The sequence below is a fragment of the Ambystoma mexicanum genome, chromosome 5q, assembly GCF_040938575.1.
Source record: "Ambystoma mexicanum isolate Mex_15411 chromosome 5q, UKY_AmexF1_1, whole genome shotgun sequence".
Lineage (NCBI taxonomy): Eukaryota > Metazoa > Chordata > Amphibia > Caudata > Ambystomatidae > Ambystoma > Ambystoma mexicanum.
In genome coordinates, this window is record NC_090933.1 from 595,531,288 (window position 1) to 595,545,958 (window position 14,671).

The following is a 14,671-nucleotide window of genomic DNA, read 5'->3' on the forward strand; positions in this document are numbered from 1 at the left end:
ACATTGTACCCACCTCTTAGTAAGTCTTTCTTTGGCCTGGTTTGGTTCATTTGTTCAGTTTTACACAAGTGTTTGGTGGTTTTAAAACGCCGGCTTTCTGGTAGTGGTGAGCACCAGTATTGCACCCCTTTTTGACATTAATAACAGATTTTGAACAGCACCATATTACTTCGCACTGATTTCGCTCATGGCGCTTCTGGCCCCTCACGCTCAAACTGGTGGGTGGCAGGTCAGGCGACCATTTTGTGCGCAAAGACTGCGCGGTTCTCCAGGATTCTGGCGCAAATGTGGGCTTTTCCGCCCTCTTGGATTTCCTAAGCCCACAGCACCAAGTGTTGCAGCATAATAATCCAAACGTGGGTCAGGACACCCAACGGCTAAGAGAAATTTCCTCTCTTTATGGCAAATATGGGATTGTGCCAGTTACTGGGCTAAGCATCCCAGTAGGCAGATGGCAATGTTCTTCTTAGTGGTCTCTTGCCCTGGCCAGAGTGAGAGCTATAATGCCCAGCAGTCTCCTTGCAATGGGCATCCTGGGTTCAGAAACCGAGCTATAGCTCCCAGTAAGCTCTGCAGCCTTGCTCGCATCGACTTATTCATCCATTGCTACATTTCTCTGAACTGTTGCCCCCAACTACCCCACTCTCTGGCTTTCTTGGACTCCATTTTCTACACTCTGTCCTAAGGGCAAGAGGGATACAAAAACATGTGCAGCGCTCTCTTTTGTTGGTCTTGCACCAGAGGTCAAATGGCCTGGGAGAGGGCTACAAGCTCTTCCCATAGGCTCCACTGCCTTCCCTGACTCTGCAGTGTGGAAGTCTTAAAAACAGGGCTTATGCAGAGCCTTCCCTTGACTCTGCACTTCTGCTTGAAACCCTGTGCTGGACAGAGTTATAGTGGTAGCACGAGGAGTCGAAGGCGATTGTAGTAACACAAGTAGCCCCCAAATGATGCCCCCTGCTGAAGTCTCAGAATAGAGCACTCGTAAATTCTACGAAAAGAAAAGTGAGACAGACTATCACTTCTCTGTTGAGGATCCAAAACGGTTTAATACATTGCTACATTCCATACATATCAAGTTTTTGTTTCCTTCGCATTGGTTACATTTTGTAGGCAATTGTATTCATTCACTTTTTCCTAAGTAGCAGGAATAGAAATTATTTATTCTGTACTACCAAATTCACGTATCCACACTTACAAAAATGGCAAACTTCCAATTATACTATTGTTTGGTTCATCAATATTGTCTATTTCTGTCCCCTCTCACTTGGTAATTGACTTTCTGTGGAGCACTAAAGGGTAAATGTGCAACTGTGAATATTAGGTGCAAGGCTATGTTAATAAAGAACACTTACTTGAGATTCTGGTTCTGCTTCAGAGCTGCTATACATTTGCCAAGTATTAGTAGAGAATTGTTAATGTTTCCAGCTTCTTTTAATCGGTCTCCAAAGGATTCTGTTTTAGTGCATCGCTCTGACCCCGCTAAATCACAAAGAGACATCCTGCATAAAATCCAGATAAAAACACACAGACATTTTAGTCCTTCAGTTTTGTTTAGCTTGACATTCCCAATTCAATTCCACAACATTAACATGTAAAAGTCAAATTACGTTGTTCTAGAAATATAAATATATATATATATATATATACACACATATACATATACATACATACACATATACATACATACACATATACATATACATATGTATATGTTTTCAAAAGAACTGGCTGAACCTCAGTTAAGCGAGGAACACACTCCTTCATACCATGCTTCAAAAATCAGTCCGTCGCCAGCAAATCCGTGATGGCTTCTTTATTAGTTAAAATACATCATTCTAGCTTCCCAGAAAAGCGGACGCGTTTCGCTGCGTTACTTGCCGCTTGCTCACAACACCCATTTGCTGCCACCATAGTGTTTAAATACATAAAACATGTCTGCAGACATAGAAATGGGACATGGGGATCCAACGACCATGAACATGGAAGAGGGGACTTAATTGTGTTTGTACAGCCGGCGGACATCTTTGAACAGGGCTTAGTCCCTACAAAGTTGAGCTACGTTAATCCATGATTAAATAATCATATTGGGATTTACTCTTCACTCAATATGGATTGTCCAACCAACTAATCCATTAAATTAGTTCCAATAAAAGTCCCTTCATTCAAACACGGTCCAATCACTATAATGCCATGTGGCTGACGGCGAAAATTGCACATTCTCTTTATATAAAGTGCCTTGTGCCTTCATACATAAAGTGCATAGTGCATAATAAAGTGCCTAGTGCTAGCAGCTTGCTAAAGTGCCCAGTGCTTTAGTGCAACCTCTGATTATCATAAAGTGCTTAGTGCTTTCAACTTCAATTCAATATAAAAATCTATTTCTACTCTTGAAATGAGTTGCAACCCCGGTTTTTCTTCAATGTCTCTAGTCTGCAGTAATTTCAATTCACAATAACAAGAATAAAAACAAAACCTCCATGGTGACTAATAAAAAAGTGCATAAAAACCCAACACAACATATTATCAAAAAGTGCAGTTAAAAATACACAACAATAATGGATTTTCACTTATTAAAACCCAATTATGAAAACACTTAATATCAGTCAGTCCTTGTTGGTAAGAAGTGCCAGATTTCTTTGTGTGTGATGATACTGATGCTAGTGCCCTAAAAAAGTATATAATTCTTCTATGTTGTGGCCTTTCGGTTGTTTCGTTTCAAAGTCCAAGATGCAACAGGTTTCTTGTTGTCGGAGCTTATTTTCTCGGTCTCCCCCTCTCGGGCCATTTTTCAATTGCATGAATTCCGAAGAAAGAAAAACTGTCCATGTTGCTTTCGTGGCATTCAGTGAAATGTTTTGCCATCGGATAGTTGTATATATTTGTGACAGTGCGTTTGTATGGTTGAGGGTTGGGTCCGGCCCCAGAACAGTTGGTGGGCTGAAATGTTTGCCCAAGGTCAGCATACCAGCCTGGGGTGCACTGGCGATATTGGAATCTCACCAACCCCACCCATTTACCCTGCACAGAGCAGGGTCTGGCTATGTGCTATCAGTATAGGCTATTTGGGGAGATTGATGATTTTGTGACTTTTCCAATAATAGGAAGTTGGGACACATACGAGTCTAGGGTGTACCAGCAAAAGTGAAATTTGACCAACCCCACGCATTCCCACTGCACAGGAGTGGAGCGGGGTCCGCCCTGTGCTCTCCGTACAGGCGATTTCGGGAGATTGACGATTTTACGATTTTCAAAAATAGGAAATTAGGACTCAAAACATACACAAGGCTATAGCAGATCCCCACACACATGCCAGCTACAAACCTGTGCAAATGCTGGGTGCTACAGCTAGTAGGATAATAAAAGGAGATGCATAAAAAGGGTAAACATCCTGGAATAACAGGAAGAAAAAAACAAATGCCTGCATCGAAACTCAAGCAAATTCCCAAAACACAATCACTTACCAGATTTTTTTTTAAAAGAACACGTTACTTACCAACTGGTAACGTTCTTTCGACTTGATGTTCCTCCAACATATTCCACATCTTTGACATGTAACATCCACAGCTGTGCCGCTTTGTTAATTTTTTTCATCCGAGGGTGCTCTGCGTCGATGGCGGTGGGTCGATGTCCCTCAAAGGCCTCCGTCGAGGGTGAAATCACCGGATGTTATAAATCGGATGCATGGCGCCTTTAGCCTCCACTTATGTTTTTTCCTCCATAACATGTAACTGCAGCTTGAATGCACAGCCTTGCAGGAACGTAAACTGAAATAGCGTAGGAAATTCTTCAGAGGGGCAGGCTGGGAGGGCGATGTGGAATACGTTGGAGGAACATCCAGTTGAAAGAACGTTACCAGTTGGTAAGTAACTTGTTCTTCAAATGGATTGTGTCCTCCAACGTATTCCACATCTTTGACAGACTCCCAAAGCAGTATCAGTGAATGGAGGTGGATGAAGTATTTAGAACACCCAATCTGATGCCAGAATAAAGCACTGCTTTTCCGAAGGCCATATCCCGACCATGGAGCATATCCAGGGAGTAATGCTTGACAAAGGTGTGGATGGAAGACCACGTTGATGCGTCACAAATATTTTTAACCAGAACTCCCTGCTGCAGGGCTGTGGATGTAGCCACAACCCTAGTGGAGTGAGCTCGCAATCCCTCAGGAGTGTCCTTGCTCGCCAATCTGTAGCATTCAGTAATGGCAAGGATAATCCACCTGGACAAGGTCTGCTTGGTAACAGCCTGGCCCAATCGGTGTCCAGTGTACCCCACAAAAAGCTGGTCATCCACTCTGACCCTGGACATCCTAGAAATATAAAAGCTCTCCTAGGGTCCAACCTATGGAGTCTCTCCTCTTCCTTCCCAGGATGAGGGGGGAGGATAGAAAGCAGGAAGCACCACTCTCTCTCAGATGAAACTCAGACACCACCTTAGGTAGGAAGGACGGACGTACCCTCAGTACAACCCTATCCTTGTGGAACACAGTAAAGGGTGGCTTAGAAGAAAGTGCCTGCAATTCACTCACTCTGCAAGCAGACTTAACTGCAACCAAGAAAACCGTCTTGAAAGACAACAGTCTCAAAGGGCAAGAGTGCAATGGTTAAAACGGAGCACCCATCAGAAATTTCAAGACCAAATTCAGATCCCAAACCGGCGCCTGAAACGGGGATGGCAGGAACACACTTGTGAGCCCTTTTAGAAATTGGGAAATCAAAGGAATCTTAAAATAAGATAATTTTTCAGACGAGCGCTTGAAAATAGACGGCGCCGCCAGGTACCCTTTAATGGTACCCACCTGAAGACCCCTGTGGACCAAAGAAAGCAAGAAGGAAAGAACCATCGGAATAGAACACTAAAAAGATTGACATTATGTCCTCTGCACCAGTCGCAAAACTTGCGCCAACGGTACAGGGATTTGGTTGCCGGCCGCCTGGCAGAAAGCAATACCTCCATCACATCATCCAGGAGGTCCCAAACCTTATATCTTAACCTTTCAGAAACCAAGCATGAAGGTTGAGAGTCTTGACCTCTGGATGGAGAACCTAACCACCCCGCTCGCGCGAGATAAGATCCTCTCTGTGGGGTGGAGGGCAGATGAACATTTCTAGAAGGTCCGGGTACCACGTTCTCCTGGCCGAATCCGGCACAATGAGGATCATGTGGGAGCCGAACCTCCGAAACCTTCTTAGCACCTGAGGAATGACGGGGACCGGAGGGAACACGTACAGAAGTGGAAATGACCAATCCACGACAAATGCATCCGCTAAGGCTCTTCTGAGAGGAAATTCCCTTGAGCAAAATCTCACACTTCCGGTTGGCAGCAGTCGTGAACAGATCCACTTGAGAAGGACTGTGGGAGACCGTGCTCTGCCTGCTCAGAGCATCCGCCGCTGCATTCTCATCTCTGGCTAGATGGACTGCCTAGATTGATATTCCTTGCTGTATCACCCAGAACCAGAGCTGCATCGCAGGAGTGACCCCTACCCCCCTTTTTTGTTGAGGTAATGCATGGCCACTGTGTTGTCCGTCACGATCAGGACACTCTCCCCTGCATAGATGGCAGAAAAGCCTCCAGTGCCAGCCTGATGGCCTTCAGCTCCATCAGGTTGATGTGGAGTTTGGACTCCATCGGAGACCAACCACTGCCCCATGGTGGTCAGATCGTCGGCATGAGCTCCCCATACTGTGAGGGAAGCGTCTGTCACCACCGTCTTCAAAATGGTTCCCCCTTCATCAGATTCCCTTCGCTGGGCCACCACAAAAGATCCTACGAGACAGAGCGTGGAATCTGAAAGGGATCCGACTTCTTGCCTGAGAATTGCGACCACTGCATCTTGAGAACCCATTGAAGGGATCTCACCCTCCGTCTGGTCTCTGGCACCAGAAAAATGCAGGATGCTATGAGGCTGAGCAACCTTAAGAATTTGAAATCCGGAAGACTCTGGGCACATTGAACTTTGTTGACCATCTGTACAATGTGATGAGCCCTCACCTTGGGAGACGAGCACTTCCCCAAGGATGTGTCCAACACATCCCTGATGTACTGGAGCTTTTGGGAAGGTGTCATATGTGAATTCTTGAAATTGAGGGAGAAGCCCAGCTTGTGAAGGGAGCGGCAGGTGAGGCCGAGAACACGCTCGGATCAACCAGTCGTTCAAGTAGGGGTAGATGTGAACCCCCCCTTGCCTGAGATACGCTGCCATCACCACCATTAGCTTGATGAAGACCTTTGGGCTGAGTTCAATCCGAAAGGCAGGACCCGAAACTGAAAGTGCGAGTTGCCAGCCGCAAACCTCAGGTATTTCCTGTACTTTGGATGAATCGGCACATGAAAATAAGCATCCTGTAGGTCCAGAGACACCAACCAATCCTCAAGACGAAGGGCCTGAAGGACCTGAGAAAGAGTGACCATCTTGAACTTGTCCTTCCTGAGGAACTTGTTCAACCAACGCAAGTCCAAGATGGGTCTCAGTCCCCAGTCTTTCTTGTGAATTAAAAAATATGGGGAATACCATCCCTTGTTCTCCGCCACAGGCACTAGTTCTATAGGCCTTTCTCCAGCAGGGTCAAGATTTTCTGCCCAAGGAGCGGATCTGGAAGCTTCAAAGTGATACACTGGTGGATTGTCGTGAGGTCGCTTTAGGAAGGGAAAGCAGTAGCCGTGGGCTATTGTATCCAGAACCCACACATCCGAAGTAATAGCTCACCATTCTTCGAGCTTTTGAGATAGTCTACCCCCAACTGGCGAACAATGGAACATGGCCTCATAGCTGTTTTGGAGCAGCTGTGGCAGCACCTGAAGGCAAAGAGGCAGCTGCTTTGGCACCTCTATTTCCCAGTACACCACGGGTACCTTTACGGTTGCCCCTTTGATTAGCGGCTCCTCTCGTTCTACCAAAAGAGTAGTAACGAAAGGAACCCCTCTACTATTGTCCCCTACTATGAAAGGGCAGAGCTTGACACACAGTTGCGCCCAAAGATTTAGCAGCAGCTTTTCAGTTCTGCAACCTCTCAAGGCTCTTGTCAGCCTTGCTGCAAAACAAATGAGAGCCATCAAAGGGCATGTTCAGAAGACGGACCTGCACATCTGCAGCAAAAAACCATGCAAACGTGCGTATCATAGTGCTCGCAGCCATGGACCGGCTAACACTGTCTGCCGTGTCCAACCACGACTGGAGGGATTCACACATGGCTTCCTTGCCATCTTGCACAAGAGCAAGGAACCCATCCCTTTCTTCCCCCTCGGGGATATGCTCAGCAACTAGAGAGCCAATTCCATAGAGAGTGTGAAGACCTTGCCAAGGCACAAGTGGATTTGGCCGACTTCAGCGCCATACTCCCAGCAGAAAATACCTTGCGTGCCAAACCATTGAAGCGCTTGTCGTCCCCATCTGGCGGGATGGTAGGGTACACCGTCTGCCTCAAAGTGGCCGCAGCTGCCTGAATCACCAAACTCTCGGGAGTGGGGTGAGCGGATAGGTAGCTGGGGTCGTTGCAGGATGGCCAGTGTTTCTTAGTCAACAACTTGTTTACCGCCGGAAGAGCCTCCAGTGTCTGCCAAGCAGCCGCCACTCTTTTTTGCAATGTCAAATGAAAAGGCAACACTGGGTCAGTGGATGGACCCTGATCCAAAATATCAGTCAGGTCATCCTGATCGAATGCAACCAGAGGGCCGGATCACCCGAGATATTCTGTAACTCTAGACATCAACCTCCAATAGGAGGATTCAGCAAGAGCCCCAGGCTCTGGCCTACCAAAAGCCACCTCTGGAGACGTGTCAAGGCAACTGGCATCATGCAATGACTGACGCAACTCCTCCAACTGACTGTCCTCAGAAAAGACCAGGTCAGGAGCCTCATGAGTTTCAAAAGGCTCAAACTCCATATCTAACCTCTCCTCATCCTCAAATATCATGCAGCGAATCGAAGTACTCCTTCCCAGGGACAGGAGTGGCCCTGGAGTCCACAACAGGCCTCACCATCTTGGCGAAAGCCTTTCTTGGAGGATCCACAGTACAAGGGGCCTCCACCGTCAAATTCCGGCCAAATATCCCCAAAGGCGTCGAGAGGACTGATGGCTTTGACGTCGACAACAGCTCTGAGGGCTGGATCAAGGGCAAAGCACCGACAGCTGTACTCTACGGACACGGCACCGACGCTGACCTCAAGCTCTTACCAGATTTCTGAGGTTTCGCTGGGGACGAAGACCGAGACCTGGATCTGGCACGTCTCTGGCGATCCAGCGGAGCCTTGCACGAACAGGACCTCGACGGATCCCGATGTTTATCGTGCAGAGTGCCCAGGCCCGAAGGCGCGGGAGCATCGGACAGAGACAGTTTCCTGCTGGCTTCTTCCACAGGCGCGGATGGAACTGTGCCCTGGGATTGAAAAATCGTCAGCATTTGCTCCCTGAACACTTCCCATTCCTGTGGGGTCGAAGATTTAGTGGGACAAGCCACTATCCTTGCGGAGCCATCATCCGATGAGGACGGGGAAGCTGACCGTTGACGCCACTTCCGGGAGTGCTGAGACAAAGACGAGTGGCGGGACCCACTCCCGGATCGAGATCCCTGGGACTCCTTCCGACGAGGAGAGTCACCCCTCGAAAAGTTGGTGGATATAACCGCAGTTTTCTGGGATTTTCAGGGTTTAGAAACCTGACCTACCTGTAATTTCCCCTTACGCTCCTGCAAGGCCTTGGCAGTCGTCGGCATCATGACTTTCGCCCAGACACCACAAGCAGATGCGGTGCAGGTCTGTAATCGACATTTTGGACTTACAGTCCCGGTATGTCTTAAAACCAGGCCGCGGAGTCGGAGGGGTGGACAAAGACATTTTCTTCGAAGAAGATCACACAAGGCGCGCTGAGTTCTCGAAGCAAACACATTTGCGGAAAAAACAGAACTGAGGCTACGTCGCAGTCCGTCCTATTTATAACATCTGGTGACGTCACCCTCAACGGAGGCCTTCGAGGGACATCGACCCAACGCCATCGACACAGGACGCCCTCTGCCAAAGAAAATTCTGAAGCAGCACAGCTACAGCTATGGGCATTACCTTTCAAAGATGTGGCATACGTTGGCGGACACAATCCATTCAAAATTTATTTTCTTAGGAGAAGCTTCAAAAAGGGGCATTAGATTTAAACCATTTATTTTTGTATACATGTACACAATAAAAAGCCCACATTCACTGGAAAACGTTATAAGAACAGTTAGAGGACTGATAAGGAGAACATGAATGTAAAACATAATGCACTCCCAGGGAAATGCTCTTTGCTCCTGGAATACATACATGGTCACATCAGTGATACAAGTGACTCGGCTGTGAATCCCCAAAAACATGGTCACAGCAGTGATACAAGTGACTCAGCTGTGAATCCCCCAAAAAAGCCAGTCCCCCCCACCTGCCCCACTTTTCCCTGCATTTCAACCTAGATACAACCTGCAGGAACATTGAAATCTCCCCAGCAAAGCATTCCAGAGTCAGCCAAACTGCAAATATCCAAAGCCTCTTCTATAGGCAAAACAAAGTGAAGTGAGAGGGGGCTCAGTAGCCTATCAGCAGTTCCATAACATCTTGTGGGACAAATTAATCTAACATGAAACCTGTTTGATGAAAGCCATACTGCCATCACTGAATCCAGAAGAGAAATGGTAGCAAATGTACAATCTTACGGGTTTATCCTCAGAACCGATCATTCACATTCGCAATTATAAAACATTTATCCAACAAAAGGTATTGAAACTGAATACTGAGTTTATTCTCCTCCCACGTCCACCTCTCTTCCTCACCTCCTCGCCCATCCTTCCCCAGATCGGACTAACATCTCACAGTCAGTTATGGTGAGCCTCACACAGTAATGTTCGTTATGGAGTTACCCCATATGTTGCCCGAAACATTTCCATCTCAATGTTCAACTGAGTCATGCAACCATGATGTCAATTTCTGCATCAGTCAACGCTCCCTAGCCTTCTGCAGACATTCCACTTTACTTGGAGGTGAATGTGGTTTTAGACGTGCTAGGGTAGCCAAGATTTTGGGACAACAATACTTTTGAGCGCACTTCCCCTTTAAGTGTTCCACCCATTTCAAACAACCTTGCGGGGCATCGTGGGCTATGACATTAATTCAAGTCCCACGATTCTCATTCCATCATGTCAATCACTTCCATAAATGGGCTCTCAACCATAGGTGACAAGACATTTGATCTTTCACAATATCCCCATCCGCTGCATGGTGAGTGCAGAACCCTCCCCCGCCTTTCCTGCATTAACCTATATGGATTGCAGAAGCTTTGTGGCAGAAGGCAAGAACAATAAATATCAACACATCAGTGAGTTGTGCCTCAGCAATAGGTTTAACTCAATGAGGAACAATGACAGTTTTTTCATTTTACTGGATATCAATGGCTGTGTGTCAAAAGTGGAGCCCTTTGTGGCTGAAGTTGTGCTTTCAATGTTATAAAACTTCAAGGACAGTAGTAATCTTTCACCTTGTATCCTTGGCAACATATTCAGTTTCATGCATTTTCTTGATCCCAACATTTTGAGTCGGTTGTCAGTACTCCTTTTTGAGTTTAAAAGCTCCCTTGTAGTAAGCTCTCCTTCTTGCGAACCAGATAGCGTGTGGATTGCAAATGTGGACGTTTCCCTGCTCTGCTATCGGTGTGCTCTTTCCATTTCCCGCTTAAATGCTTCACCATCTTTGAAGAGGGTGCCCAGAATCCTGAATTAACTTTGCTCTTTGCTCCCGGATGTCATTCTGCACAGCTGGCAAGTCAAAAATCCAGTCTACACCTCCTTTCTTAAGACAGACCTCTTCAAATCATGATCTTTTGATTTCTTCATTTCCTTAAAACTTTCTAAAAAACATGTTCAAGCAAATCAGCAGTCGGCAGCTTTCCGGGGCTTCCTATCTGTCCTTCACCCTTTCAATCTTACCCCAGAGTTCATTTATTGATAAATGTATCTTGAAACTCATTGCTCTTATTTTTCCAACTATATTTATAATTTCCTGCTTTCTTACCGCTTCTTCGTTACAATCGGGAGTTGTGTCTTCAACCTCTCTTTTTATGGCCATGGCTGGTGACGCAGCGCTAGGAAGCCAAAGATGGCACATTTCTGACGTTTGCATCACCATGGAGCAAATCCCTCCGCTTCTGTCTTTAATGCAACCTCATGGTCTCGGTCAGAAGCTAGCTTTTCTCAGACTTTGACCGTATGCAGTAGTAGTTCCTTTCACGGTTTGGGTCTACATGATAGAAAATTTGACTTTTTCACATTTGACCAAATTATTTTTGCTCTTTCTTTGGTCGAAAATGCAGGGGGAGACCCCTGCAACCCTCCCTATTCCCTTACCACCCGCCCCATGTGTATATTTAAACAATAGAAAAATGTGGTCAAAAGTAAAGGATCATCTCAAGAGGGGTCAATGTGAGCAGTAATGTAGTTACAGGGAGATTCACAGTGACAGGTATTCAAATAAACACTGATCCTCAAGATTTCCTGATAAAACAATTATTAATTTATTTACCAGTCATTTAAACAAGCCTTCTTCAGAAGGAACAATATAAAGCAACACTCAAATACACTTCAAAAATCCACACTCGTAGGTTTCTTAAATTCAGTAACATCCCATTGGGGATGATGCACACAATTCCTACACCCTCAGATGACTTAAATAACTGTTACATTTAAAGTAGGCAGAGTGTGTCAAAAGAAGAAAAAGGTTAAACAGAATAACCAAGAGATCTCAAATATTTCTTTAAGCAGGCAAATACTTTTGATCCCCCCCAATGCAGAGTAAGTTAACCCTTTCTTGCAAGGACAGGAGCAACACAAAACAGAGGAGAGAAGAGTCATTCAGGGAACCAGGCTAAGCCAATATCAAAGGGCAAACGTCACTAACTGAAGCACTTCTGGAAGGTGAGTAAAAGTCTTTGCACAATGTTCTTAGAAGTCTTTGATGAAGAAAGAAGAATCAAATGTAGAGGCACTAGACGGGAGACTTGTGAAGTAGAAGAGCAAGCGAATCTACAGTGAGAGGTAAGTTCTCTCAGACTTCACAGTACCTTTGGTTTGAAGAAAAGATGCAGCTGGTGACCTCTGTTCCTGTAAAGCTCTGCAAATCCTCTTTTTTTCTGGGCTTCAGTCGAGGGGACAAGAGGGAGGACTTCTTGGGACTCCTGCACCACAATGGGATGGTCACTGATCGCAACTGGCAACTTTCAAACAAGTGGCACTTCGGCATTCCAGCTTCTTGCGACTACCGGAAATAGCAACACTGCGGTTCCTGGCTGTCGAGATGGACTCTCCTTGCTTCTGGGGTACTGCACTCTGTTGAGGGGGGCGCTCAGGCTCGGTCAGTCCTGCTTCCTGGGAGTCCGGAGGATCTTCCTGGAGCTCTTGGCCAGCTTAAAAGCAACTCTGTGGAAATTCAACCAGCTCCGAGATGGATGTCCAGGTGGCTTACTTTGGAGTGGATTGGTCCCACCATCTCAAAGGGAGAAGTTGTCTTTGCAGAGCTTCTCTGTCAAGGCGAACTTGGAGCTTCAGCACAGCATAAGGGCTTCACTGGGCAAACCAACGGTCCAGGAGTTACAGCAGGCGTCGTCTTCGTTCTTCTTTGGATTCCTTCGTCCAGTGGTCGACTGCCTTCTAGCCAAAAATCCTCGCCTTTTATGCAGGTTTCTGCCATTCATTGCAGCCTAGCTGTAAATCAACCAGCTGGGCGGCTGTCCTTGTCGGACAGCCAGCAAGCCAATCATGTCAGAGCGCATTCAGGTCTCCTAGGAGACTAAGCACATGGAGTTTTGGGCCCCTCCCTCACTTCCTGCCCCCACTAGACACTCTGGAGCCAAGAGGCAGGTTTCACTCGTGGAGCCCACCAAAGACAAAACAAACAAAGGGACCAAACATGGTTTGGCGCGCAGAGTAAATCTCAAGAAGGACCAAAACAACAAGAAATGGCGAAAAAAAGAAGACCGGGCCATTTGACAGAAATGGTGGCACCCATGGGTCCTTTACTGTAGCTGCGAACGATGCCCGCGGTAAAGACACAACACGGTAGTAAAAAGTAACCACTGGCACCAGCCATTAATTGTGTAATGGGTAACAAAAAACGTCACATGATAAGCTAAACAAAGGGGTTAATAAGTAACCCCTCCAGCACCTTACTGTAAGATTGTGTGTGCTAGGTCTAGAAAGTTACAATGCACAGCAAAGTCAATTTCACTTTACTGCTCTTGGAAACCGTAATTAATCCAAGAGTCCGGTATTTTAACCATGGGAAATCTAAAAGACTTTCCTGTGTCCTGCACTAAAGCAAAGATGCATATGGAGTTTGTCAGACTCCAGAAACCAAAAGAAACACAGTAAACAAAAAGAATTAAAAGTACAAAGTCCCAAAGTTCAGCAGAACAGCTGGGGGTCTCTAAGGTAGAGAGGAATTAGCACATTTCTGAGAATTCTCCCCAACACTGCGGTTACTCCTCCTTTGCTATGCTCTCTGAGGGCCTTTTTTCAAAGCAGACCCATGGTGTCCCTCTAGCCAGTGCAAGGGGCCTTCACTCCTGATTAACATCTTTTGAGGATATTTGTATAAGCAATTGTAAGCTACACATCTCCACTGATTCTGTGCACCTCCCAGCATCCTTCATTTCTGCAGGCTTCAGCTCACAGCCCTCTCAGTCGGTTGTCATGGATAGCTGCTACAGCGCCAGCTCATTCAACTATAGCCAAAGGGGTCCCCACCAGGGTCCCTCTTCACATTCCATCAGGATGGTTAAACAAGAATTAACATCTTAAGAGATATTATTTCAATTAACAAAAGGGGTTGATGTCGCCTCAAAACCTGGTTTTCTATTTGTCGCTTTTGCAAAGTTTTCCCTAAACACGATATTAGTGTCAATGGCAATTTCAATACCCAAATATCGGGTGTTGCCATCAACCAGGTCAATCGTAGCTCATCATTGTACCTGCTAGTACCTTTAGTCGGTGGGAACAATATTGATTTACTGATGTTAATGCAGAGACCTCAGTAGCTCCCATACTCATATCTGCTGCATTACTAGAGCCAGATTTTGCCTGGGTTGTTTTGGGAACAGTACAATGTCAACTGTTTGAAGTGATATAAGTATTGCATGCATGTAAAGTTGTATTACAGTCATATACTGTCCCTTAAGGAGCGTAGCCAAAGGCTCCACTGCTAGAGCAAAAAGCAGAGGGGAGATTGGAAAAAACCCTGTTTTGTTCCTCTACCTACTGAATTTTCATTAGGATGGAAAACCATTTATGTATATTTTTGCTGTGGGACGATTGAATAAGAAGGCAATTAAAGACCACATTTACGTTCCCATCCCTATTCTCCAGAGTACCGAAAAAAGAAATGTCCACTCTGTGGAGTCAAACGCCTCCTCAGCATCTAGTGAAACTGCAACCACAGTTCTGTCCAGTTTAAGAGTAAAAATGCAAAAAGGAGTTGCAATCCATAGAGGGTGGACCTGCCAGGTATGCGAGCAGTTCTTGCAGCCATTGAAAGGCGCATTGATATGATAGGTTATTTATAACGAGCTTAATATCCAGAGATTTCTAAGCACAGGCCGGGGATCAAACCTGTGTAGCTTCGTGTCGTCTTGCTTTCAAGGCGAGCACGTGGTCGCTGAG

The 14,671-nt window shown here is 46.1% G+C and overlaps 1 protein-coding gene across 1 annotated transcript in view; it reads right to left on the bottom strand.

The window, feature by feature from the left end:
- LOC138497532 (kinesin-like protein KIF20A) overlaps window positions 1-14,671 on the bottom strand; it is a 1,316,984-nt gene that overhangs the window by 614,046 nt on the left and 688,267 nt on the right. The window contains exon 10 of the mRNA XM_069621067.1: window positions 1,356-1,502. Coding sequence (XP_069477168.1) covers window positions 1,356-1,502 — 147 coding nt within the window. The remainder of the gene's footprint in view (window positions 1-1,355; window positions 1,503-14,671) is intronic.